This window comes from Mirounga angustirostris, unplaced genomic scaffold, assembly GCF_029215605.1.
Source record: "Mirounga angustirostris isolate CCGP_5_RB_7025 unplaced genomic scaffold, mMirAng1.0.hap1 SCAF_10, whole genome shotgun sequence".
Lineage (NCBI taxonomy): Eukaryota > Metazoa > Chordata > Mammalia > Carnivora > Phocidae > Mirounga > Mirounga angustirostris.
Window position 1 is genome coordinate 113,123,854 of NW_026991718.1, and position 27,129 is coordinate 113,150,982.

Below are 27,129 nucleotides of genomic sequence, written 5' to 3' on the forward strand. Positions count from 1 at the left end.
TAACCGGCCTTTGTGCCTTCTGTCCCTCCTCCCACAACATTCTCCACCTACTCTCTGACCACCTGGTAGATATCTGTGCAGCATCCAGTTCTCGGCTCCAAAGTCCCCTCCTTGGAGAAGGCTCCCTGGCCCCCTGACAGGCCACATCCACCTGTGAGAAGCTCCCGGGGTCGGTCTCTCCCCCACCATCCTCACTGTCCTTTAGCTACCACCCTTCTCTGCAGACTGGAGATGGGGTGGGACCCTGGATGAACCTGGTGGCTCACCATGAACCCTGGGGCCTTGCACCAAGCAGGTGTTTACCAACTCTTGTTGGCTGATGGATACCATGGGCTACATTTCTCTCACTTGTTTTAATTTTTTTTAAATTTTAATTTATTTTTTAAAAAGATTTTATCTATTTATTTGACAGAGACAGAGAGAGTATAAGCAGGGGGAGCAGCGAGCGGAAAGAGAGGGAGAAGCCAAGCAGGGGGCCCGATGCGGGGCTCGATCCCAGGACCCAGAGATCACGGGAACTGAGCCGGAGGCAGGTGCTTAACCGAGCCACCCAGGTGCCCCCCTCTCACTTGTTTTAATATTGAACTCTTCGAGAGGCCTGGATTTTAGAAAGTGCATTTTCTTGTGCTCAAGATCTCAGCTGCCCCTGTGAAAACAGAGGGCTCTAAGCAAGCTCACTGGTCTACCTCTTGCCCTGGCCAAGTAACAGTGGATGCTCAAGTGTGAGCCTCTATGGGTTATCTCACTTAATTCTCACAGTAACCATCTGAGGAAGTTATAATCACGTCTTCCTTTAGAAATGAGGGCCTTAAGGCTCAGAGAAGGGAGCAGCTGGTCCAGGGACACACAGCCAGTTAAGGGGTGGGGTGAAATTCAAATCCAGGTCCAGCTCAGGGCCCTGGGAAAATTGCCTCTTGGTTACTTCCACCTGAGCCCTTGGAGCTTCAAGGACTTAGTTTAGATAATTGTCAGGCCTTCGTGACAACTCTTATCCCCAGGAACTCCCCCCGCCCCCCGCCCGCCCCCACTACAGATCTCTGTCATCTGGCTGGAGAGCTGAGAGTGTTCAGAGTTCAAAGTCTCTCTCGAAATCTGGCCACCACTGGGGATATGGGCACCTGTCTGGTCTGCCTGGAGGGGAAGCTGTCTCATTTATTGGGTTTGAGGATCATTGATAAGCCACCTGTTCAGAGCCTTCTGGGTCTCAGCTGATTGGGACCTTGACTTTCAGGTTCTTGGCTGAAAAATCAAGCCAGAAAGGAGAGACCCTGGACCCAGGGAGAGATGGTGCAAGGGTCACTCAAGCTGACCAGCCGCCTTATCAGTCTGAAATCTTCTGATAAACCCTATCACCCGTGGGGAGTTAGTTGTCCCAAATCTGCCCTGGAGGCTGGAGCGTGGTTTTCCAAATCAACAGTACTGGCTGATCTGGGGACACAGGAACTCAGAGGTTTGGGAAACAGTGTTACTGACAACTCGGGTCACTGGGCTAAGAGCATTAGGTGTGTTGATTCCTTTAATTCTGCAGACGAAGCACTCTAAAAATGGGAAAACTGCAGAGCAGAGAGAGGGGAGTTGAGGAGAAAGGGCTTGGGCCCCAGCTTCTGGGGTCCATCTTGGTTTCATCAGTTTGCTCTCATCTGACAAGTCTGACCGGGGACTTACTCTTGTCCCTCAGTAGGGGACCAGATGCTGTCCCTGGCACTGGCCCCCTCTCAGAGCCCAAAGGTCAGCCAGAGCTGCCTGCCCCACACCTTCACACATCCTTTGGGTTGGTGTCCGAAGGAAGGGAAATCTTTTTGCCTCTTTGTCAAAGAACCAACCCTTGATCTTCCTTCATAGACCAGCTCGAGGGTGCCCTCTTCTGAGAAGCCCTCCCTGATTTCCCCCGCCCCAGTCATCTCTGCTGCCTCTGTCCTTGGGCCTTGCCTTTTTCACAGCAATAGTTTGGTGGTCAAGGGCTGTGGCTCTGGGCAGGCAGCTGGGATTCAAACGTTGGTTCTGCCTCTTTCTCAGGGTGGGACTTCAGCTTAGTCCCTTTACCATGCTAAGACTCAGGGTCTTCCTCCATTAAATGAGCTAACCATAGTGCCTCTGGTTTCTGTGAGACTACGTGAGGTCAGGTACATGCAGGGCCTGGCACAAAGTATTGGATGCAGCTGTTATCAGCAGTCGTAGCTAAAGACCTGTTCTTGACATCGAAGGTCTCAGGTGCTCAATATGGAGGGTAATCGGCCCTTAATAAACGTCCTAGTCCAGCTCAGGCAGGGCAGGGAAAGGGCGAGGGGGCATTCCCTTCACACCCTGCTCCCCCCTCCCTAATACACCAGTTTTTAGCTCCACCTTCTTAGTGCCTTTGCTGCAAGCAACAGGTGCCCTTTGGGATGATGCCCCCCTGTGGCTGAATGAGAACCTGCTCTGGGGAGAAGGGAGGGGCTGCAGTTACCGAAGCACGACCACAGGGGGCATGCCGGACAGCGCAGTCGTCCCCCTTGAGCTGAGAGAGGGAGGTCTTTCTCCCAGGTTCATCCAACCAGTTATTTGTTGAGGACCTGCTATGCATCAGGCACTGTGCCAGGGGCTCAGGGTGCACGAGTGAAGAACACAAAAGCCCTGCCTTCATGGAGCTTATCATCTAGCGGAGGGATGAAGAAAACAAACACACAGAATACATAATGCACCAGAGGGAGATCAAGAGGAGAAGGAAAATAAAGGACACAGGAATATCCGTGATGGGCAGGGGCCAGAGCTCTCCAGGCCTCAGTGAGCAGTTTCCAGCGATAAGCAGGGCGGGGGGGCGGGGGGCAGGGGGCCACGGGACAACGCATGAGGGCTTTGAAGGAAGCGATGGGTGTGGTGCCTGTTTGTGAACAGACTGCCGGGGCAAGGGCAGAAGCAGGGATCAGGGAGGTCAGGGCAGTTGTCGCCAGCGAGACAATGGAGGCTGGGCTGGGAGACCCCAGGGGAGGGACAATGGCTTGATCTGGGATGCACGTGCAGCTGAGCCCAGAGGACCTGCTGATGGACTGGATGTGGGGTGAGGCTCGGGGCCATGGGGGGGCGGAGAGACAGAGAGAGAGAGGTCACAGGTGCATGAGCTGCTCAGCCGGGGAACAGGTTGGACAGCAGAAGTCAACAGCGTGGTATCTGCTCTGCTGCCCAGCCCTGGCCCGAGAAGAGTGGACCCAGAAAGAAGGCGGGGAGGCCACAGCTACCGTCCAGGAACAGGAGCAAAACGCATTTAAAGAAGACCTGCCTTTATTTGGCCCTGGGAGGGAGAAGTCCTGAAGCAGTCCCCTCTGAACATGCTGGTGGCTAGGGCAGAGGGTGCAAAGCAGTAAACCCACCTTTCTGCACCAGCTGCTTTCCCCAGTGAGCTCCAAGTCAGCTTTAAGGGGCTCCTGGTGGGCATGGAAAGGGGCGCTGTTGCCCTGGAGGGCACTTTGGCAATGCCATCCAAAGCCATAGAGCTATGCCCGGCTTCCGCCCCACATGCTTGCTTCCTCCCGTGGTCACCTCCCGAGGAAGCGACCAGATGCATCCCAAACTGTACCTACAGGGTTTGGCCTGGTGGAGTTTGCAAGACCAAACTAAAACAATACACATGCTGCATGGTAGAGAACAGTTTGAACTTGGTGAGGCATCATCATCACAGTTAACTTGTGTTTTTCACTCAGCGCTTAATTTTAAATATCGTCCCATCAGGACAGGTCCCATGTTTTGCAATGTATCCTTGGCCCATGCAATGCCAGGAGATTCCCTTACCAACCAACCAATCCTGGGGATGACTCAAAATCCTCCCCCCAGATGAATGGAATGTCTAGTTGAGAACAACTGTCCTGAATTCAGAAGCCCCAGAAGCAGTGGTCGTAATCTTTTTAAAAACCTGCGATGGACCTTTCATCTGAGCCACCCAGAACAGAAAGCTAGGGCTAAAAACATCCTGGCCTGGCCTGGATCCAGACCAGCGTGATCTCTGGCTTGGTGGCTGGCAATCCCTCTGACCTTGGGCTAGACATCCAGTCCGTCTGAACTGCGGTGGCTGCAACAGTTAGATCAGGGCCTCACCCCCCCCCCCCCCCCCGCCCCGGGCTAGGTGGGAACAGGAAGAGCCCTTCGTAAATTCTTCCAGATGATGCAGGTTCTAAGTGGTGTTTTTATGATCTCTCTGGGTGTGTACTAATTAACGTCAGCAGAATTAACGTAAGCAGAGTGTAGGCATACAGGGCCGGGGGCTGGGGTGTATACAGATACAGGGCACAGCGGTGAAGGGCACGAGCCTTGGAAGCAGACAGACGGTACCTTGGCACTTACCAGCTGTGACCTGGGCTTTAGGTTTTGCACTGTAGTAACTACTGTTATTACAGTCCTTCAGAACAACCCATTAAAAAGTACAAAACTCTGTTGTCCTCATTCTGGTTTTTAATGGTCAAGGTGACAATAATTCACAAAGCTTTTCCAGACCCGCATTTAGTTTCCATGGTCACCTCTGCCTGCCTGACACGCCGTGGACCCTGCCCTGGGAGGCCCCCGCCAGTTGGGGATCAGACACCGCAAGCCACATCCCTTTCTCGGGATGGGTACCGGGTGAAAGCCCAAGCCCTTCCCTAGCTCTGGGGGAAGCAATATTCTTGTCTCGCCACACGGGTGAAGCAGGAAAGAGAAAGTGTGTGATGAGGAGTGCCTGGGAAGAGGGCTGAGGCACATTATTAGGATTCAAAACCAGGAGACTCTGAGTCAGTGCTCATTTGCAGTCTGTGGTTCAGCTGATAGAGTGGTGGAAGGACTTCCATCCAAGAGCCCTGTGATCCTCCTCTGCCAAACTCGCACAGGAAGCACACTTCTGGGGGGAGGCCTCTATCAGGGGGAGCTCCTGCCGGGGCTGCTGCCAGTCGGAAGGCAGCAGGGCAGAGAACTGCGCACAGGACCTGCACACTAGAGCCGTGGACACCGCACTCGCCCTCAAAACGGACTCAGCAGGAGCCTCTTGCAAACGCTCACACAGCGGAAGCGGCTTGTGGCTCAGGGAACCCACCTCCTCTTCACCATTTGATTTGCCCCACACCGTGAGTGGACAGCTCAGGGACACCTCAATTCCGTTTCTCTTCTCGGCCAAGATGCCCTACTCTGCCCTCATTGGGGCTGGCAGGAGCTGCTCCCCAATGAGGAGACACCCTGTCTGTCTCCCAGGTACAGAGCTCTGCACGTGGAGTAAATAAGGCAATGGCAGAGCGGCTGAGGAGATCAGGGCGCAAGGAGCCCAGATGAGGGAGGAAAGGGCTGGGGCAGGCGGGTGTCATCAGAACCCCAACTGGCCCAGGCCCAGGCAGCTCGAATTTCCCAGAGTTTGAGTGAAAGGAGCACAGGGAAGCACTACTTTCACTTGAAGGGCTCGTGTGCCTCTAGATCTGACCTCACACTTCAGGCCCTCCTGCTGCTGCCATCTGATCCAGGCAAGAGGTTTGCTCTTGTGGGAGGAGGTGGCTACAAAGCCGCTTTCTTCAAGTGCCCGACTCCCTGCCCAACAAAGGGGGAAACCCTCCACCAGTCATCTCAGGGATGGTGGGTGGACACTAGTGGATGGGTGTTGTGGGCCACAAGCAAGTTTTAAGCAGAGATGATGGAAGGGAGGCTCCTCCCCACACACCCTGGAAATTCATGTGATTTTAAAGCAATCAAAGCCGGCTTCAGTGGGAGAGGTTCCGTACAACATGCTGGTGATAGTCCTTCAATTTTTTTGGTTATTTTTATTTTTTTCTTTAAAGTCCATTGATCGTCACAAAAACCCAGGAAATGCAACTAAGGAGAAAACAAATGTCCAACCAAGATCTAAGAACCCAGAGCTACGGAGGAGACGTGGCCCTGGACTGCTGGGTATGCAGGAGGGGGTGGGAGGGGTGGTCCCCATGGGGCAGCGGGCCATGGGAGACGCAGGAGGGAGAGGAGGCTGCCGGCCAGGCGGGCGGTTATGTTAATCGCTGCACGATGACGGCGTTGAGCAGGTTGGCTTCCTTCAGGGTCTGACTCTCGTCAGCCAGCTCTTTGTTCGGGAAGGTAGTCATGAGGACAAAGCTGGTGGCAGCCATGGCCGGCCGGGCGTCCACGATGAAGAGTCGGATGTCGCTGATCCTGGTGGAGTGGGGGTGAGTGGGGAGGTGGGTGAGCAGGGCCCTTCTCTGCTGTCCACGACCCCTGGCCATCCTTCTCCACAGGGCAGCCAAAACACTCATTTGGAAGCACATCAGATCTTGTCACTCCCTTGCCTAAAAACCTTCACGGCTGCTCGCCGTCTCTTGGGATAAACACCAACCGCCTTACTGTGATCCCAAGCCCTACCTACTTTGACACCACCCTCCTTCCCATTGTTCTCGATCTTCCTCCTCCTAGATTTTCACCATGCTGGGCTTTCTGCCCACTCTGGGGTCCCTCCTCCTAGAGGCACCCCTGCCTGACCCATCTCCTGTAATCCTAATCACACTCGTTGCACAACTTAGCCCGTATGACACCCCTGTCAGCACTCAAGGACTGTCAAGCCATTCCCTAGGCCCCACATGTGCTTCCAGTTTAGTTGGCCTGTGACTGATGAAATTTAGATACTGCTATTCTAGAAAAAGGAGTTGCCAAATACCTATAATACCAGTAACAGTCCTCCCCTGCTAATCTCTTCAATCTCTCCGTGCCTCAGTTTCCCCATCTTTAAAATGGGGTTGGCACAGTTAGCTTTGATCCAGCCCAGATGATCTGAAACAGTAGAGCAGGTATTCTAGTATTCTCAAAGGGCAGATCTAGAAGAGACTTTCACAGCCCAGTGGTTTTCAAAGACCCCCTGGAGGGCGCTGGGTGGAGGAAGCCAGTTGGAGGGGATGCCGGCACTGTGCCCCCCTCCCCCTCCATCAAGCACGGCAGTTCAGATTTTATTCTGCTGCACCTGGGCTTTACCATGAAATTTCCTGTGAACAAATACTGGGGGTGTTAAAAAGACCCTGAGAATTCCAATCCCCTAATTTTACAGGTGAGAAACAAGACCCAGAGCAGGGAAGCGAGCAATTACTGGCCACACTTAATGCAAGGGCAGGGACTAGAACCAAAGGCTTCAGACCTGCAGACCTTCCCCTCCCACTGCCTCCTTCGGGGACAGCATGGCGTGCCTGCTGGTGTTTAGGGGGCCCTCCCAGAATAAGCGAGGCCAGACGGCGCAAGGCACCTGTGGCTGTGGTTGAACTTCTGCACCAGCCTCCCGCCGTCGGCGAGCCGAATCTGGATGTTTGTGGTGGGCTGGGACTCGTCGATGGAGACGGAAGAGCTGGCTTTGGCTTCGTTTTCCGCCTGCTGCGCTGGAGAGCTGGTATTCAACACCTGGGGGGCCGTGCTGAGGAGAGAGAGCACGTCAGGCCGCACAGAGGATCAAGGGCCCTGCAGGAGGGCAGTCCTGCCTCAGAGTCAGCCTGAGCACTCGCTGTGTCCAGGACCACGTGTGCCGTTGCTGCCACAGGGAGCGACCGAGACAAGCCCTGCCCTTGTGGCACCTACCTACGGGCCCAGCAGAATGCGCTCAGACCCTGAGCTGCTGCTAGCTTCCTCACTCCTGAGGCACCTGGGGCAAGTGACTCACCCCCTTCTTCCTGGGTGTCCTCACCTGAACGAAGGCTGAAAGGGAGCAAAGCAGTATGCATGACAGCCTGCAGCGGGACCAGACCAGGCTGAGTTTTAGCCTCAACGAGAGAGGGCAGTCCAAGTCTGCAGCCGAGGAGGGCCCGACACAGCCTGGCAGGTGACTGCCGGGACGCAGGGACCAGTCCAGACTCCTTTCCTGTCACAGAATCTTCAGGCCTGCACTCCCTAGTGCAGCCGTACTTTGTGCCCATTTATTCTCCTGTGTCAACTATCAGAAGGGGGCAGAGATTTCCCACAGGCCGACCAAGGACCCCGCACCGTAGGGATCATTTACACAGCAGAACAGGACATGGTGTCTGCTGCACTGTTTAGAGCTCAGATCTTAGATCCGATGGCCCGGGGTCTAAATTCACCCACTAGCTCTGCAGTGCTGGGCAAGTTACTCAAACGACCTTAGTTTCAACAAGAGTCATAACGAGGATCTTGAACAAGGGTTAAGGCTATGTGCCTTACTCAGTTTCTATGAGAGATAAACGAGAGAGCTACACACAGCACTGACATATACAAAATGAACCCCCAATTCTCGGGGTGCCTTGGCTGGCTCAGTCAGTTCAGTGTCCTACTCCTGATTTCTGCTCTGGTCATGATCTCAGGGTTCTGGGATTGAGCCCCACATGGGGCTCTGTGCTCAGCGTGGAGTCTTCTTGTCCCTCTCCCTTTGTCCCTCCCTTCTAGTGCACACGCTCGCTCTCAAATAAATAAAATCTTAAAACACAAACTCCCAATTCTCCACAACTGTTGGGAGATTTCATTCCTCTCCTGTAAACGCCCAAGCATCTCACTTCCAGCCTTTCTCTTAGCAGACCCGAGCCCAGACCCATGCAGAGAAAAGGCCATGAGATGCCAGCTTGTTTGCTTCCCCAAGCCTCTAATTACATCAGTTCTTAAACCTCTCCCTTCCCCCTGGATCTTTACAAGCTAAAAACGGTACCTGTAGCAAATCCAACAGAAAGTGCTTTCCCAAGTCTGTTTTCTGGGACCCTAGTCCCTCCACAACCCAGGAAGGTTGTGGAAATGCCACATAACAAACTGGAAGCATCAGAAGCCACTTGCATATTAAACGTCTTGAGAGACTGTGCAGTTAAGGCAAACTTACTTAACCACCACATCCTTTTTTCATAGGACACCTGTTAATCCTCCTGCACACAGTGTGCATGTGAAACACCGCCCCAGAACACACAACTAGCTTATTCTGTTCTGTAAATGTGAAAATGAGGACTCAGAGAATCACCAAGTAGAGTTCAGGAGAGAAGCCTGGCCACACTTACCAGCCGTGAGAGGAGCTGCTTCTACGCATCAGCCTCCCAGCATGTGGGCCAGGGCACACAGAGAAATCACAATACCACAGACTTCAAGAGATGCTCAGGAACAGTGGGAAGTCCAACGTTACCCCTGTAAATGCCTAAGACTGACTCTGTTTTGCTCAGGAGTTTCATGGGCATTAGGTCAACCGTCTAATTAAGACTGTAGGTGGCCTGTTCTTCAACTGTTTTATGTAACATTTCCAAGGACGGAACAGGTACTCAGTGAAGCTACTGCCTGCCAGAAAGGGAACTCTCACATCTTCGGTCAGGCCTACAATGAGAGAGAAGCTATTCCAAGAGAGCCCAGAGTATCCCTTTGGGCAAGGGTGGGGAAGGCAGGGACACGGGAATGGCGTTCATTTTGCTCACGCACTGTCTGGGGGGGTTTGATAGCCACAGCCTCATGACTCATCACAACCGTCCTTTGAGATGGGCATGGTCTCCATTTTATGGATGAGAAAACAGCAGTGCATGTTGTAGGCAGTTTCTCAATTTTTAAGAACGTACGTGACGAACAAGCTTTCTCCCTCTACATTCTGTGTGTTCCTACCAGCCAGGACTTTGTCAAACTTCACAGTCTATGGTTTACTTTAAGAACAAAAACCCTTTCTCAAACTTGTCCCCTGCTCCCAGAGAATCTGATACACCCCTCACTCATGAGCTGGGTGACCCTCAGCTAGTTAGTGAACATCTGGGCTTCTCAATTTCCTTTTCTGTAAAAGGGGAATACTACCCCTATCCCACCTCTATACCCCTTAATGCAGGCAGTCCACTACATGGCAGCCATCCCTCTGAAGGAGAGTCAGTGTGATGGCTGGAGAAACAGCACGGGACCGGCCATCACCAAGCTGGGCCCCAGGCTGAGTATTTCACACGCAGTGGTTCATTTAATCCTCAACGGCGTGTGAGGTAGGAATTCATCATTTCTACTTTATAGGTGAGGAAACTGAGGCACAGTAGGATTAAGCAATGTACCCAAGATCTGTGTTGGTTTGAGGTGAAGCCAGGACACAATCCAAGCTGCCTGGCTCTTGTCCTGTGCTCTAACACCTGCCATACTCTCCTGCCAAGCCTTGGAGTCAGGCAGACCTAGACCTGGCCTTACGGAACACTGCCCCCAAGACACAGTTTGCTCTCGATAAAATGGGAGTTAAATGAAATTTCTGGTTGAGATAACAGCTAAAAATAATGCACCGTATCCAGCAAATACTAGGAACACAAACAAATGCCTATGTGGCTATGTAAGAACATCCCAGATGCAATGCAGCATGGCAGGTAAGAGCAGAGACTGGAGGGAACCTATCTCTGCAATGACCAGCAGTGTGACCTTGGGTGCGACCTGACCTCTTCAAGGCTCAGAGTCTTTATTTGTAGACTAGGGATTGAAACAGGATTAAAAGTGATAACACATATAAAATGCTTACTCCAGTGCTTCGCTAACAGCAGAAAAACACTCTAAGGGCGCCTGGGTGGCTCAGTTGGTTAAGCGACTGCCTTCGGCTCAGGTCATGATCCTGGAGTCCCGGGATCGAGTCCCGCGTCGGGCTCCTTGCTCAGCGAGGAGTCTGCTTCTCCCTCTGACCCTCCCCACCTCATGCTTTCTCTCTCTTTCAAATAAATAAATAAAATCTTTAAAAAAAAAGAAAAGAAAAACACTCTAAAAGCCGATTACTATCATTCCTCAAGGTCTTGCCCCACTTATATTATCTATATTCTGGACCCAAATCAGCTGGAGAGGTTACTGCCTAGCCATGGGCTGCAACTGGAAGGTCACCTAAGGGGTACTCCCAATCTACACAGCCCTCAAGGAGGGTGAGGACTGGAGTAGGAGGAACCTCTATGCCAGATTTTATGGTTCTTATTTGTAGCAAGACACTCAAAAAGTAGTAGGTCCAAATTGCTCTAGTTGTGCATGATAGCCACGTGCATTGGTTCAAGGGAACTCAGCCTTGGGTCTGGTGTTTCCGGAGAGCTAACACTTGAGCCATTCCTCGAAAGGAGCGGCTGAGTCATCTGAGGCAGTGAAGGCACTTTACCCAGGAACAGGAATGGTCAGATCAGACATCCAGAAGTTTCTTTACTATCTTACTGCAAATATCATCCAACTCACAGGGCAACAGAGCCTCACCCAGATCAAGAGCCTGAATCACCCAATTGCTCATTTCCTTTGTAGTCGGGAATTAACTGGGCACTAAGGTGCTTTGTTGTCACAACTGTTAAGTGCTGACACCTTGCCATCTCTTTACAAAATGACCACTGCAGAAAGCATGGTGAGCAGCCGAAACTCAATCCAGGTAGCAGCAAACCCACACCCCCCAGGGCGTTCTTGGTGTTTGCTACTCATAATCAAATAAATGCAGTCTTTCTGGACCTTCAGATTAGTTCCCATCCAAACAGATGTAAAACCTAAAACAACAAAGTTTAATACAACCCTAAGAATTTTCTCAAATTTTTGAACTGGTAACAGTTTATTCATTCAGATAATTGGAGAAAAAAAACCCAGGACTGACTGATTTTTGAGGCAAACCTGAGAACATTTTCTTAAACTTTTGGCTCTTGATCATTTTAGTTGACAAGATGACAATGGAAAATGTTGCAAAATTTATGGGAAAAACTAGAAAACGCTGCCCATCTGGTTTAGACTGAAAAGCTAAAACCTTACTTAACTTATAAAATCTCATTTAGCTATATAAAACATGTCTTTTGTTCATTTTTCATAGAAAGCCAAGCTGAAATAAAATGAAAGTGGCACTGGCAAAGAATATTTAGCCAGCAAAATCAAGCTCGTCAAGCACCTGATTAACAAGATTTGTCTCAACTTGTTGGATTCATCCTCCACAGCCGCAGAGAGGACCACTCTGAGGACAGCTGTCTTGGGACTAACCTGCAGGCCCAATGCAGTAGACAAAATGAGAGCAGGCTAGACTTACTATTTGGGTCCTGGGAAATCAGTCTATTGGTCTCTAATGTCCCGAGCTATTATTTTGCTCCTGATAAGGCATGAATGGCCAACAGGGAGGTCAGGGATTCCAGAGGGCCCGGCTGAAGCTCAAAGGGCGCAGCTGCTGGCAGACCACACTCTGATCCCTGCAGATGGTGGTGAGGTGAGCATGGGCAGTGCCTACCTCAAGAGCTGCCAGATTAGGTCAGAGAGGGTGCTTGCTGTGCAGGTATGGGAAGAAATGCCAGTCAGAAGGCCTGGGTTCCAATCCTGGTTCCACCACATACCAGTCATGCACCCAAGCATGACCCTTAGAGTCCAACAATCTCAGTGTTCCTTCTGGAAAATGATTGTACCAGCAGGGAGGGTCACGATTCCCTGAGTGCCTCTTCTGTGCACAGTTCTCCCTGAAGAATACTGACCAAGTGACCCCATGGACAGAGATGAGTGGGCCTCTGAGAGAAGGCAGCCTGAGTATGGGTTGGCCAAGGTCTGGTGGGAGAGCTCTGCCTATCAAAGGCAAGAGTGACTTCGACCAATCAGATCATACCAGGGGTCTGAACGCAAGATGGAGGCAGCGGCAGAGGACACAGGCAGAAAAAGTCACAGGAAGTGACAATGAGTGTCAGGCAGGGCCAAAAGAGGAGAGATAAGCGCCACCATAATGGTGGAGCATCAGCCTGCACAGGGCAATAATGTCCCTGAGCTTCCCTGGATCCTGAACAAAGCTGCTGTGAGGCTGGGTTGGGTGACAGAGTCCAAGATTTCTCATCCCTCCAAACCCCCATTTCAGGTGACCCAGGAAAATGTGTCTGTTTCAGCCATAAGCCATGAAGAAGACTACTGCCATGAACATGCTAGATTACGGAATCTAAGCAGCAACGTATGACCCGTCCTGCTCACACTGACTAACTGCTTACACTGGGGCAGCACTCTGTGCTCCTCACAGTGACTAAGGAGGGAAGCACTCATTTTATCAGTCACATTTTAGCACTCGAAGGTCATAGGGCTAGAAAGTGAAGAAGAAATTTTAAACTCAGGTCTTTTAACACCAAAGTCCATGTTCTCCACACTCTTCCTCTCATACAAATGAAATATGCAGTACTCTGTAACAGTGACGAGCTACATGTCAAGTGAGTGAGATACAGGGTCTGCGGGTCTGGTAGAGGTACCAGCATGTCCCGCTTCCGCCCGTGCTGCCCTTACCTGCCCAGTTTCTGACCCTCTCCAGTGAAGGCTTTGAAGGCTCCCTTGGGTTTCACAAAATCCTCATCCCGATGGTCTTCCATGTCCAAATTCACCTGCCCACCGTGAGCTAACCTCCGTAGCTCGGCTGGCACCTCCCTGCAGAAGAAAAGACAACGCTGGGGTCCACACAGAGCAGCACGGGAATGGCAGTGATGGGGGCAAAGGGAGGAGAAACGTCCCAGTTCCAAATGTGAAAATCGCTGGGCCTCCATAGGAAGCGGCTACTTTAGTGGCTACTGTCTGCCTCCCACTTGTCTCTCACCTGCTCAAAGTCACAGTTGAGACCTCTATCTTAGTTGGTCACTTGGTTCTGTCCCAGGCCCAGAAGGGAAAAACAGACACACAAGGTTTTAGATCTGTGAATCTGTATTTCAACTGTGTTAAATCTGCTTAAAATTTTTTACTTCTTGGGGCGCCTGGGTGGCTCAGTTGAGTATCCAACTCTTGATTTTGGCTCAGATCATGATCTCAGGGTCCTGAGACTGAATCCTGTGTCGGGCTCTGCACTGGGCGTGAACCTGCTTGAGAGTCTCTCTCTCCCTCTGCCTCTCCCCAAGCTCACGTATGCGTACACGTGCGCTCTCTCAAAATAAATAAATAAAATTTTTAAAAAATGGGGGCGGGGGGGCAGTGTGCCTGGGTGGCAGAGCCAGTTAAGCATCCAAGTCTTGGTTCTGGCTTGAGTCATGATCTAAGGGTCATGGGATGGAGCCCTGCGTCAGGCTTCGTGCTCAGTACAGAGTCTGCTTGAGATTCTCCCTGTCCCTCTGCGCCCCCCCCCCCCGCCTGTACTCTCCTGCTCTAAAATAAATACATAATCTTAATTTTTTTTTAAAAACTTCTTAAATAATAAACATTTCAATCAGCCTCTCTTTTCCATCTGCCATTCCACTCACTGACATGGAACCCAGAGGAAGGCTTCTCTGCTCACCCTCTGCGAATCGACTCCAGAAACTGGGCATTGGATGGGTCTTGGTAGCTTCTGAGTTCACCATTGTCCAGGCTGAACCCACTCTTCCAGAGCTTCAACACTACATGAACCTGTGACAATAGGAGGTAGCAGTCCATACATTGTCAGGAAACTGGCAAGCACACCAATGTGACCCTGTAAATTAGCAGGTTCTTACTATTTTCTTGTGTCATTATCAAAACACAGACACACCACACACACGCACGCACGAGGAAATCTATCAACCACCAAGTATTAATTTAAATAAGATGATATGGCAACAGGTTAAGAGCAGGGACTTTGATTTAAGCAGACCTGGGTCTACATCTCAATTTTGCACTCACCAGGCTAAGTGGCTCTGAGCAAGTGACCAAGTCAAAGCTGTGGCTTATCTGTAGGGTTGCCAGTGTGCTTGGCATGTAGCTCGTGCTCAACTAAGCTGCCATGGCAAATTTACTCATGGGACTATTTTGCAGTCATTACAAATGCTATCTACAATCTCTGTTAACTCCCCATACATGTTCACAGGAAAGGGTTGAGGCTACAAACCAACATATTAGCAGCTGCTGCCTCAGGTGCATAGTTTTTATTTTCTTCTTGTTCGACTTTATTTTGGAATAAAACCCAAAATGATTAAAAACAAATACATAACAGAAACTAATGGTCACAAGGCCAAACATCTGTTTATGACGTAATATTAAATTCACAAACCTCACAATTATCGATATAGTATGAAACACTTATTGGTGAGGTGACCCTATACAGAGAAAAAAGGACTGAACAATAGTAAGGAAAATTTTTTCAAAGTTGTGTTTTAGGCCTCCTTGGATGGACTGAAGACTAAGTTCTTTAGCCATGTCCGCAGCACCAGAAAACCCCAGAATCATGATCCCTCTGCATAAGCTTCGTGGAATGCTCAGACAACGCCTTCATTTGTCCGTCTCCTCTGCTCAGCCCTTCTTAGGAGTACCCCGCCCAGTCAGGTAAATCCTCTCCATCCAAGGACCACAGTAAGGTGGCCTCTTCCCTCTCAGAGGCTGCTGGTGCACACGTAACATGTGACCAGTCGCCTCTGAAAAACGGCAGAACAGTCTATGAGCTTCCCAAAGAATGGAGACGCACACTCACATCCTGGCCGGAATGCCGCCTCCTTTCTCCTGCCACGTAGGCAGACTCTTCTTCCGGTGCTGCCCCAAGGCGATAGCCACCCCCTGCAAACGGCTATAAAACACAAGTTCATAAACACTGAGGAGACAGGCAATGGTGGTGGGTCACTCACATACAATGACATACCGCAAGCCTGTTACCTACTAGGTGCACTTGCTCTGGTACTGAACTCAGAGCCACAGGGCCAGGCAGTATGGGAGATGAATGAAGTGACCTGGACTGGTGAGAACGGGGGGGGGGGAGGGAGCGAGCAGGCAGAGGGCACTGCTTGGCTAAAGGGAAGAGCTGCTACTACGCTCTGGTTAATTATGGTCATGCAGGAATCTGAGGGCAAGGTAATGCCAAAGACTTTGACTTTCCCAAAAATGAGAGAAATCTAGAATTTATGTAGCACAGGTGGCTACTAATTTAATTAAAACAAAATAAAGTAAAACACTGAGTAAATAAAGTTGGCCAAATACAACATGTGTATAGGACCTGTTCCAACCCACAGGCCTAGATTTGAAAACTGCCTCAAATCTTGATTTCATGTTAAAAGGTGAAACAAACCGCATTGCTCTTGCACCTATAAGAACAAGTGAGCAATGAAAGACAAAACAAATTCAGTCACTACTAGGGTGAGAAAGGGCTCCCCCCAGCCCCCCAAAACCAGAGTCTGGTGGCCACAGACAACAACCCCCTACGCTTACTCTCGGTTTACTGGCTTCTCCAGGGCTCTTGGTCACTCGCTCCACAGCTACAGCTCCATGTTCCTTGGCACCTTTAAAGAGATCATCCACCAGCTCGTTGGGACTTTTCTTCCTGGGAGGGCCGACAATCTGCTGTCCACTTCTCTCTGAGCCCCCGGCATAAAACCTGTACAGAAAACATGTGTCTTACACTAAACGCACTTGGAAAACATGAATACAGCATGTGCCAGGCTCTGGGCTAGGTGCTAGGAACACTGAGGTAAAGGACGCAATGCCCATCTTTAAGGAATTTACTGTCTAACTGGGGAAACAGGTAAGTAGGCAGGCAGGCATAATGCAGTGTGAACAGCAATGGAGGTCAGTAAGGGGTGCTCTGGAGCACTGAGCTGGGGAGGATCTTCTGGGCTGAGTCTTGAGGATGAGGATATGTTTATCATGTGACGAAACCAGGAAAGGGCATTCCAGGCATGCATGACAACATGCCAGCTCCAGAAAGAGTCCCAACTGGGAATTATCCATCCGCTGGCCAGCACCCTTCTCGGAGATGGCAACTATGGTCACGGTCAGAAGCAGCTGCGACTAGCAGCTCTAGGTTAATAGTGGCAGTGGCGTGGTTAGTACAAGCAGCTAGGCTCCAGTGTTGGCTGTGCCGCTGAGTGACCCTGGGCAAACTGGTGCAGTGCCCTGTATCTCATTTTCCTTATCTTTGAAATGGGAGGGAAGGACCACATGCCCTACCTACCTGCTCCTTAAGTCAGGGCCATGAGGTTCAAATCAGCGGATGTATGCAAAAGAACAAGCACAGAGTAATGCACGCATGTAAGGTGGTGTGATAAAGCACAGAGAGCTCACTCAAGCTTCACCTCACCTTGCTATTCTGGTGATATCCACTGGGGGCAATGAGAAGATGGTACTGAAGAAGGTCAGGGAAAGCCACATACAAGCCCCAAGATACCCACACCAGGCTCTGCAATGGGCCACGTATGGCTTGAGATTAAGTTAGCAGTTTTTAACCTGGTTCTGAAAACCAGTACTCATGTAGCCTGGCTAGCCACCTGCTTGTCGCTCCTATTCACTGCTAGGTCAATGGCATGTCTCTCAGTGGGGAGAGCTGAGAACCTATAAAATTAGTCTCAGCCTTCTATTTCCCGACATTCCACTGAATGCAAGGCAAGCCACGGGCCTAGACAAGGACAACAGCACCAATGTCATCAGGTCTGAAATGCTGAGGGGCTGAGGATGTAATCAGGATGTGAAATAAAGGAAGGTCATCACCTGGAGGATGTGACAGGACAGGAAAAGGAGGCAGCGGCCATTTAGAAGTTGGGCATTCACATACTTGATGGCATTGCCTTTCACTCAAGGAGTGTAAAACTCTGAACCTTGAATGTATCTAAAAAGAAGGCTGTGAGGCAGTGTAAAGGTCACTATATGGATGAAAACAGAGAATAGAACACATGTAATTTCTCAGCCCGCTTCCCAAAGAGTGACCATGATGAGATAATTACATTTCCCTACGAGTTACTATAATGATCATTAAAAACGTCTCACAGACCGAGGCAGGGCCCATGGGGAACTAAAACCCGTGAAATGAGGCTGCAGATGAAGTTCTGCTCAGTGGACTGAAAGGTCTTTATTATGGAATCTCAAAACCTTGGCTTGTGAACTAAGAGCCTGTGATCAAGTGTTTAAGAATATTCATTCCCTTCACCTGCACTTTCATTTCTACAAACTACTGTAAGAAAATAATCTGAAATGTAGCCAAAGATTAATATACAGAGATGGTCACAGCACTGATATTTACGATAGTAAAAAAACTGTCAAAAACCTAAATATTGGACAATCCATATGATGAATTATTATTACAGTTGTTGAAAACACTAATGAACCTTAATGGCATGGAGAAGTACTGAAGAAATAGCATTAATCCAATAAAAACAAGAAACAAAATTATTTGACTGTCACCATGTAAAATATAATACCAAACAAAGTACATTTATATACAGAGCAAAGACTGAATAAAAATATGCCAAAACATTAACTCTAGTTACCAAGGGGTGCATGAGTGTTACATTTTTTCAGTATACTGTTCTTTTTTTTTTTTTTTTTAAGATTTTATTTATTTATTTGAGAGAGAGAATGAGATAGAGCATGAGAGGGGGGAGGGTCAGAGGGAGAAGCAGACTCCCTGCTGAGCAGGGAGCCTGGACTCGATCCCGGGACTCCAGGATCATGACCTGAGCCGAAGGCAGTCGCTTAACCAACTGAGCCACCCCGGCGCCCTTTTCAGTATACTATTCTGTATCTTCCACAACGGACACTATTTTTATTACAGTATTCCTAACGGTTAAAAACAGACAAACAGTATGTGTATGTGTGTATACTGGGGGAATACGCACCGATAAGGCTTTCTATTCTGTTTATTATGTAATATATTGTCTTTTTAATTAAAAAGAAAAACCTGGAAAAATAAACACCCAAAATATTGATACCTGGTGACCACTGGGTGACCAGGTATTATGAATAACTTTCTTTTCCTTCTTATTGGTTCCCTTCCCCTAACACTCCTTAACAAATACATATTCTTTTAATAATTAAAAAAAGAAAAACCCAGAATACCCCAAAAGAAAAAAATAGTAACAGAGGAAAGGGATGACTTCTAAGCTACAGGGAGTGGGAGACTGTTTCTAGAATATAACCACCCAGACTAACCCACAGTAGTAATGGCTAATGATAACCGAGCACGTTATCCTTCTAGGTCCTTCTAGATGGTTTACACATTATCATGGACTTTCCTGTGGACTGTATACCCCACCAACAAAGACTCACCTCTGGCCCTCTTCCTCCTCTTCCTCCTCATCTTGGTCATGAATGAGGTCTCTGAAGGATGTCACCCTATTATCGCTGGAGACACAGAAAGGAGCAAAATGATATCAGGGAGAGTTAAACAAAAGTAACCCCCATTATCAGCTGCTAAGGAGTTGAGGTCATAGGGGTTAGATTCTTTTTTTGGTGGGATCTACGTGAAAGAGGGTTAGCCTTTCTATCAAAATAATGTGGCATTTTTCTTCACGGTAACGCAGGACTGCAAACAAATTAGGAAGGACTATTGTGAAATAAGATGGAGTCCAATTTCAGCTCTCCTAGACGGAGAAGAGGGAACAGTATGGGGTGTATGGAGATATGGGGTATGTACTACTTTAAAAACTTACAATTGGATAGCTGTTTTCAACATTTAATTCTTATTACTTTTTTTAACAGATTTTTATTATTTTTAAATAATTTCCACACCCAACGTGGGGCTCGAACCTACAACCCCGAGAGCAAGAGTCACATGCTCCATTGACTGAGCCAGTCAGGCACCCCTCATCATTTAATTTTAAATACTGAACTGGATACTAGGTCTATAAAGATGATCAGACACAGTTCTTATTCTTGAGTTGCTTATAGGCTCATGGCCCCTAAGCCAGGAAACCATCTGTTATATACTGTGCGGTATGGGCTGTGGCAGAGGGAAGCACATGGGACACATGGGTACAGAATGTCCTGTCCCTCGTGGGGTGGGGATGGGGGAATACCAAGAAAGGTTTCCTTGGAAAATGCAACATTTGGACTGTGAGCCAAAGAATGAATGGACCATCAGTCATCTTTGGACCATCAGTCAGGTGGATAGAGGGCAGGAGGCTGGTGGGGGTAGGGAGGCACTGCAGGGAAGTGGTATATGCACATATACAAAGTACCACATTCTAGGAAGGACAAGCTATCAAGAAGTGAAAAGGAAATGTGTATGTGGCTCAGGACGCCTCTGCTTCTGCTGCAGGTTAGTCAAGAGAAAGTCTTTATTGGTGTTTAGGAAAAAAGCAGAGCTGTCTGTGGGGCTGGAGAGGGCACAATAAAAATGGGTGTGAGAAGAGTCACCTTCCTCCTCTGACTTTGTTTTACACTGTCACTTTTTTTCTAGCTTAGAGTGTCCTCAAGGAACTTAGGAATCATGAGACACATTTTATAAAAACATTTTCTGTATTTCTTAGGGCAACAGGTAAGTTCTTTATAAAATGGTGGTGGTGGGGGGATAACACAGGTTTACTGAGGCTAGACTGAGAAGCCTCAAGGAGTTATTTTCTAGGGAGAAAGCTCCAGTTCAATCTTGAAGATTTATATCAAGGAGACAATCAGAGGACAGAACAGGCTTTGAAGTGCCATCAACTAGAAAGGAGAGAACAAAGACCAATTAATGTAGCAAATGCATTCCCTGCTTGAGTTAGCTGAGAGCAACCTCCTGGGCATTCCTGGATGCTCTATATGACATAGTTCAAAAGGATCCAAGTGATAGATGTGCACTATGGCCCTGAAAGGCTAATTTCACTCATTAATCTTCCCAGGGGTTTTTCCACAGATGTTCAGGCTAGCATCCATGGGAAAAAAGCCCTCTCTCTGTTGTTAAACACCTTCAAATACCACATGTACACGTGCTTGAGCAAACCACTTACTCTGGCAGCAGGTTTGATTCTTTCTCCGAAAGTTCTCACATCCAGACTCTGACACTATCTGACACAGACTCTGGTGTCCATATACCTGGTTCTAATCCCAAGTGAGCCCACCTGGGGATCTGGGGCATGCTAATGAAGTTCTCGAAGTCTTCGTGTTCTCATGTGCCAACAGGGCCAATCACAGCACCAACCCCTCGGGCTTTCTGTGAGCTGTCGGGGCACTGAGCCTGGTGCAGCACATTGCAAGTGCTCCTCTCAAGCAGTGGTTCTCAAAGTGCTGGTCCTTAGACTGAGAGCATCAGCAGTATCTATGAGACTGTGAGAAATGCCAGTCCCCAGGCCTGCCTCAGAGCTCCAGAGTCAGAAACTTTGGGAGGAGTGCCCAGCACCCTGCATTTGAGAAACTCTCCAAGTAATTCTGACACACGCTTAGAGCTGAGAGCTGCTCTGGGGTAGTGTTCTGAGAGTTACCTTAGGCATGGACGTCCAGGGGACACCATCAATTTGAGAACACTTTGTCCTTTGTCCTCCACAAAATGGCAAAATGTCTCAGAAATTTCAATTTTTCAGCATCCCTGAGTACCCTGGCACCCTGAGTACACAAAAGTCCTTTGTCAGATCCATTTCTCATAGTGATGGAAATGTTGTACCTATGCTGTCCAGTACGGAAGTCAAAGTCACATGTGACTTCTGAGTATGTGAAATGTGATCAGTATGGATAACTCAATGTTTTATTTAATTTTAACTAATGTAAACAGCCACATGAGGCTACAGGCTCCTTCACTGGATAGTATAGTTTTAGAGAATCAGAAAATGGCAGTCCCTGGCATCCTAAGAAAGTAGAGTTAAGTTGGATGAAAGAAAAAAAGGAAGAAACTCACCGCTACCTCTTGCTCTACCCTGTGCTAGGTACAGGGGTGGGAGGCGCTGGACAAGGAGGTAGTATGTGGCAGAAGCAGCTCTGTATATGCACAGACTTGGACCTGAATCTGCCGTAACAGCAGCTGTGAGTTACTCCATCTTTCTAAGACCCAGCACCTCACCTACTTCCAAAGTTGTTGAGGCATAACAACATAGGTTAAGACTACCTGGCAGAGCTAGACAGATGGTGGCTGCTCCTGAAATCCTAGCCCTCCCACTTCCAGGAACTTAAAATTTCCTGAGAGAGAAAAAGCGAAGTTAAAGATCAGGAGAAGAGTTCAAGACGACCCACAAGAGATGTCACCAAGAAGTACCTGGATATGGGTCAAGAAGCGAATGAATTATAGGTGACTGCATTTCTGAGTAACAAGACCATGGCATGCTGCCTATAGGTTGGGGATAATGCACTCAAAAGAGAAGGTAGGGACAGAGCTAAACTTGGAAGGACCCATGGGAGCTGGACAGGAAAGAGAGCAGGTATGTCCAGTTAGGTGAAGGCTCAAACAAAAGCAGGAGAGCAAAAATGAGGCAAAATTGAGATACCAATGAAATCAGTTTGGTTGGAATAAAGATTTGAGAAACAAAGAAAAGGGGGTAAAATTAGGATGGTAGGTTCAGGGCCAGCTCTGGAGGATCCTGAATGTCCATGAAGGGAGGCAGTACATCATTCTGGCTGAGAGTTGAACACTGGAAACAGAAACAGATCTGCATTTAAATCCCTGTTTTACTAACTGTGCATCTTGGGAAGACACCCAGCTTCAGTATCTTCATCTGTAAAATGGGTAGAGTAATAGTACCCATACATAGGGTTGTAGTGAGGACTAAAGAGATGTACATGTAAAGGCTTAACCTAGGGCCTGGCACCGGGCAAGTGCTCAATAAATGACAGCTGTTATTACTGAGGAGTTTAGACTATCTTATAGCAATGGTTACTGTTTTTATGTCCCAAAGATCTTGGAAAATCTGTTAGAAGCTATGGATTTTCTCGCCAGAAAAGATAAAACATACACACACAATTTTGCCTGTAACTTCAGGTCATTTATAAACCTTCTCACATCCATTCCAGATTCTAGAATCAAAGGAGGACCTCACTAACGGAGTGCTGCCCCACAGCAACAGCGAGGACATGAGAGAGTAGTCGAGGAGAGAACGGCAGGGGCAGGGCGAGCCGGCAGCAGGCTAAGTGTCCTGCAACAGTCTGGTCCCTCGGGGTGGGGGCAGAGGCAGGTCGCACACACAACTCCTCAGAGGTGCTAGTACAAGCGTGGCTTCTCCGGTCCTTCTGGACAAGGACAATGACATAACAGACTGTGTCCTCCCTCTCCGTTTGTCTTGGCTTCACCCAACTGAGTACCATGTTTGAGGCTTACCCAAAGCAACAAAGCAAGGCCTTTAGGCCTGCACATGTGTTCAGTCCCCCTTGGTCTTAACATTAAACTCTGTTTCTTTGATTCTTTTACTTAATAGATCTGTTTTTTATCTTTGTGGAAAGAGAAAGGGGACACATAGAAAAAGAATGGGGATGATGAAAACCAATGCTGATGATGATAATAATAAAAGGACAACGGCTAAAATGTACTGTGTTCTACATGCTTCGTAAGTTAAAAACTTATTGAATCTTCCACGTGGTAGGCACTGCTACCATGTCCATTTGACAGGCGAGGAAAACCGAGGCACTGAGATGTTCAGTAAACTGTCAGGGTCACAAAGCTCCCAAGTAGCAGAGTTGGGATCTGAATGTAGGGAGTTGGGCTTGTAGGCTTCTGCTCCAATAAACCACTGCCTTGATATGACTTTAAGGCTACTAGAGGAGAGAGGTACGAACATGTGACTGATACCAGAGGCTACATTTCAACTTCTCCCCCTGTGTGTCCGACACGCCAACATCCCAACAGTAACCTGGGGTACCCGTGAAAGACTCACACCCAGGAAATCAGCCGTCTCCCTAACAACCATGTTCCAGATAGTAACATCCAGATGAGCCATCACCCATACCTCTGGACATGGGAGATAGGGAAAGAAGTTGAGGAGGAACAAAATCTGGGGTTAGAGCTCCTTCTTCAAAGGGAGGAAATGTAATTTAAAGCTTGGATGCCCTTAGAGAGAAACACAATTTACCACTCCACTGGCAAAGAAACATTCTTTCTGTATTCTGGGGTTGATTTAAAAACCAAACAAATTTTTCTGGTGAAAACATATACCAGAGAGTAGAAACAAATCAGGCTAGAGCAGAGAGGGGAGTTGTAGTTCAGACACCTTTGTAGGAAGAGGCCCTGCTTGTCTCCTGGAGGACCAGCACTGTCTCGCTCTGCAGCTCACAGTAGTGATCTGCCACGGGAACCTTGGAGTTAGGTGGCTGGGACAGGGGATGCAAATGGGATCATAAAGGTTAACTCTGTTTCACCTAATCAATCTGGGAAGGAGTGGGTTACACAGGTTTATTTTCTCTTAGACTTCTAATAGGGTAATGGGCATCCTAAAATATCAAAAGAGCCTTTCTAAAGTCATCTAGTCTAATCTTTTACATCTACAGCCCCCAGAAAGGAAGTCGTTTGGTTTCTACTTAAAAACTTCCAGAGATGAAGAGATCACTCCTCACATTCATAAATAAAAAACCCTCAAACAACTTAAAAGTACGTTCTGTGGTTTCCCCCAGGACTGGGCCATAAACCACACTCAGGTAAGAGTCTCCACCTGAGTGTGTTGTGCCTCTCTCTACAGGAAAGGAACATGTCATGCGAGGAACTAGTATCCACCAATTAATCTAACTTTCTTACTCCAACCCACTGGTCCGTATCTCCAGGCCTGAATCCTCCATTAAGTCAGGAAATTGCTCTTCATCACTGTTGGAAGCGCACCCAAGTAGCAATAATTGAAGTTGGCCCTTACCTGGGGGCTGTGCCTCTGGACACTGAACTGGGGGTTGCCTGCGAAATGGTCACAATGTCTTCGTCCCCTCCATCCTCATAAAAGCTCGCTAGGGCGATCTGAAACAGAGAGGCAGTAACTTGGGATTCTTAAACAGGCCTTCATCTAACACATATTTCCTTTGAGTGCAAAAAAGCAAAATCACAAAGATATGGCCCACACTTATAAGGCGGGTCTCTATCTGGGGACCACAGAAAATGAGATGAAAAGATAGCAAGCAGACCAACCGTTTCTCTTCATATCACCTGAAACAAATTCCACCCACTAAGGTGAATAGAAGGCAAGAAGGAAGGCTGGGATGGAGTCACTCCTCATTCTCATTTTACTAGGAAACGTGCTCCAGTAAAAGCAGTGTACATTTATTGAGCATTTATTTATGTGCCACGTTGTTCTGAGCATAACTCTACATGTGTTAACTCATTTAATCCTCAAAGAACCATATGTAATTGGTGTTACTGTCGTCTCATTCTATAGTTGATACAGAAACACTGAGAAATTAAGAATATTGCCCAAAGTTAAGCAGTTGGTAAGGAGTAGAGCCAGGTCCCATCCCAGGCAGTCTGCTCAGGCCCTTACTCTCAGCTTTTATGTGACAGCCAGGAGTCAGCAACAGAGAGACTGGTCCAGATTGCTATGTTTACTTTCTCACTAAGGCCCAGTTTCATCATCTATGCAATGTAGACACTTGTCCCACCAACCCCACACAATGAATGAGAGGACCCATCAACATTCCTGCACAGTCATGCCTTAGCTCTCTATATCCAGAAGGTGTACGGGAGTCTTTTGGCCATTTGTGTTTGGTTGTTTCTCTCACTGACTTAACGGTTAGGTATTTACTAACCACATACTTTGTACAAAGAAATAAGAAAGAGCACTGAGGTCTATGGAGATGAAAAAGATAAGGTTCCTGTCCTCAAAATCACCAGCTTTATAGTAGGCAGTGAGCCTGTGTGGGACGTAATCAGCCTGTTAGGAGTGTGCCTTCATGGGATATAACCAGTCCCCTGGAGGCAGTGTGCTGTCATAGGACACACACTGAACTGGTATTGAGGGGGCCCTACATTCAAGTCCTGGCCCTGCCAGGCAAGTCATGTTTCACTCACGAGCCTCAGTTTCCCTACCTGTAGTGTGAGGAGACTGGGACTGATAACCTGGCAACTGTGTAACATTGTGAGCTTCTAGGTTTTCCAGGCCGTGGCTGCATTTTGTATTTCTGCCCTGCACAGGGGCTTCACAGTGTTTGTGTGTACAGGCGTGATGCTATACCTCTTTTACTCTGCGGAAGCAATTTAAATGGTGGAGTCAGCAGACCCAGTTCAAATCCCAACCTCACTATTTAATGGCTGTGGGATGTGACATATACTACTTGCCTTCTGACCTTCCAACCGCTCACCTATACAGCAGAGCTAAGTCTTCTCTACCTCAGTGTTGCTAGGATTAAACAAATCATCACCTGTAAAGTGTCTGGCACTTGGTGGTTCAGAGCCTGAACCACTTGGTGGTTCTTATCCACTTGGTAACTAGTGATGCCTTGAGCAAGTTACCTAACCTCCCTAAAGCTCAGCTGCAAAATGCAAAGATTAAGTAATTTAAGACACGTAAAGCAGTTAGAACAGCACCTGGCTCATGGCAGGGAATCAAGAACTACTAATCTTCGTCATCCACCCAAGACGCAGGCTAACCAAGACCATTTACGCAATTCTTTCTACAATTAATTACTGAGCGCCCATTATGAGCCAGGAGCAGTTCTAGGTACGGGGGATTCAACAATTTACAAAAATCCTCCCTCGTATAGCTCATCTTAATGCCTTAATTAACAACTATTTAATGAATACGTAATATGTGCCCGTACACTAGACGATAAATTCCACGAGACTCCCATTTTACAGATGACTTAACTAGGGAAGACGAATAGGCTCCAAGGTTACGCCACCACCCTGGAGATACTCTCCCAGGAACTGGGTAGGAGGGGGCGTGGGCCAACTCCTGGGCCGGGCTGCTCCCACCACCTGCGGCAGGAGCGGCGTAAAGGGAAATAAACGATCACCTCGTCGCCGGCGCAGCTCCACCCCGGACCGAGTCATTCCCGCCGGCCCGGCTCCAGCCGAGCCTCGGCGCGGCCGCCACGCCCCCAGGCTCCCCGCTCCACGCGGGTCGCGCCAGTGCCCAAAGTCTCGCTGACCCCACCGGCGGGCGAGGCGGAGGGGGAAAGCGAGGCCCGGCAGAGCAGGGCCGGGCCGGGGCTGCCCGGCGTTTCCCCACGCCCAACCGAGCTGGCGACGCGTGGCAAGCGGCCTCAGAACTCTGAGGCCTGGGTCGGGCCGCAGCCCGGCGGGATGACTGTGCGCTTCGGCCACCGCGGGCTTGATGCGCCAGACGCCCGCCTCCCGCAGCCCCTGGCCGGCCCGACGCAGCCGGCTCCGCGCCGCTACCTGCAGGTCCCAGCCGGCCGACTCGAGGAAGAAGCGGGCCCGGTCCTCCTCGGCCCCAGTCACCGCCACGAACTCCCTCACCGCGTCCTGTCGCTCCGCCGCCATCTTCGCCCTGTGCGCCGCCTGAACCGCTCCGGCCGCCGCCGCACAGCCTCAGCCCCGCAGCCGCGTTCCGCCCGCTGGTCGACCCGGCCCAGCCGAGCGGCGCCCGCCCGCAGGCCCCGCCCCATGCGGTGCCTCACGCAAAGCCCTCCGTGCGGGAAACGCTCCCTGCTCCGCGCCCTCTGGCGGCCGCGGTGCGGACCGCCAGCCTAAGGGCCGGGGTGGAAGCCGGGCGGAGGAGGAGAGGCGGGGCGGATCGTCCCCGCACCTGTAGGATGAAGAAT

At 49.2% G+C, this 27,129-nt stretch overlaps 1 protein-coding gene across 4 annotated transcripts; it reads right to left on the reverse strand.

The window, feature by feature from the left end:
* Positions 1–5,718: 5,718 nt before the first annotated feature.
* NSFL1C (NSFL1 cofactor) lies at positions 5,719–26,930 on the reverse strand. 4 transcript variants are annotated; one of them, XM_064573009.1, is made up of 10 exons: positions 26,744–26,930; positions 24,273–24,370; positions 18,802–18,876; positions 16,715–16,747; positions 15,973–16,138; positions 15,239–15,337; positions 14,099–14,208; positions 13,126–13,263; positions 7,205–7,369; positions 5,719–6,129 (listed from the first exon to the last, which is right to left on the reverse strand). In XM_064573009.1, the coding sequence occupies exons 1-10, from the start codon at positions 26,846–26,848 to the stop codon at positions 5,967–5,969; spliced, it is 1,152 nt and encodes a 383-aa protein (XP_064429079.1). In that variant the 5' UTR covers positions 26,849–26,930; the 3' UTR covers positions 5,719–5,966. The 4 variants fall into 4 exon arrangements, with proteins under 4 accessions (XP_064429079.1, XP_064429080.1, XP_064429081.1 ...); XM_064573010.1 differs by having other exon boundaries at positions 15,245–15,337; positions 26,744–26,928; XM_064573011.1 differs by lacking the exon at positions 16,715–16,747 and having other exon boundaries at positions 26,744–26,929.
* Between the last annotated feature and the right edge of the window lie 199 nt (positions 26,931–27,129).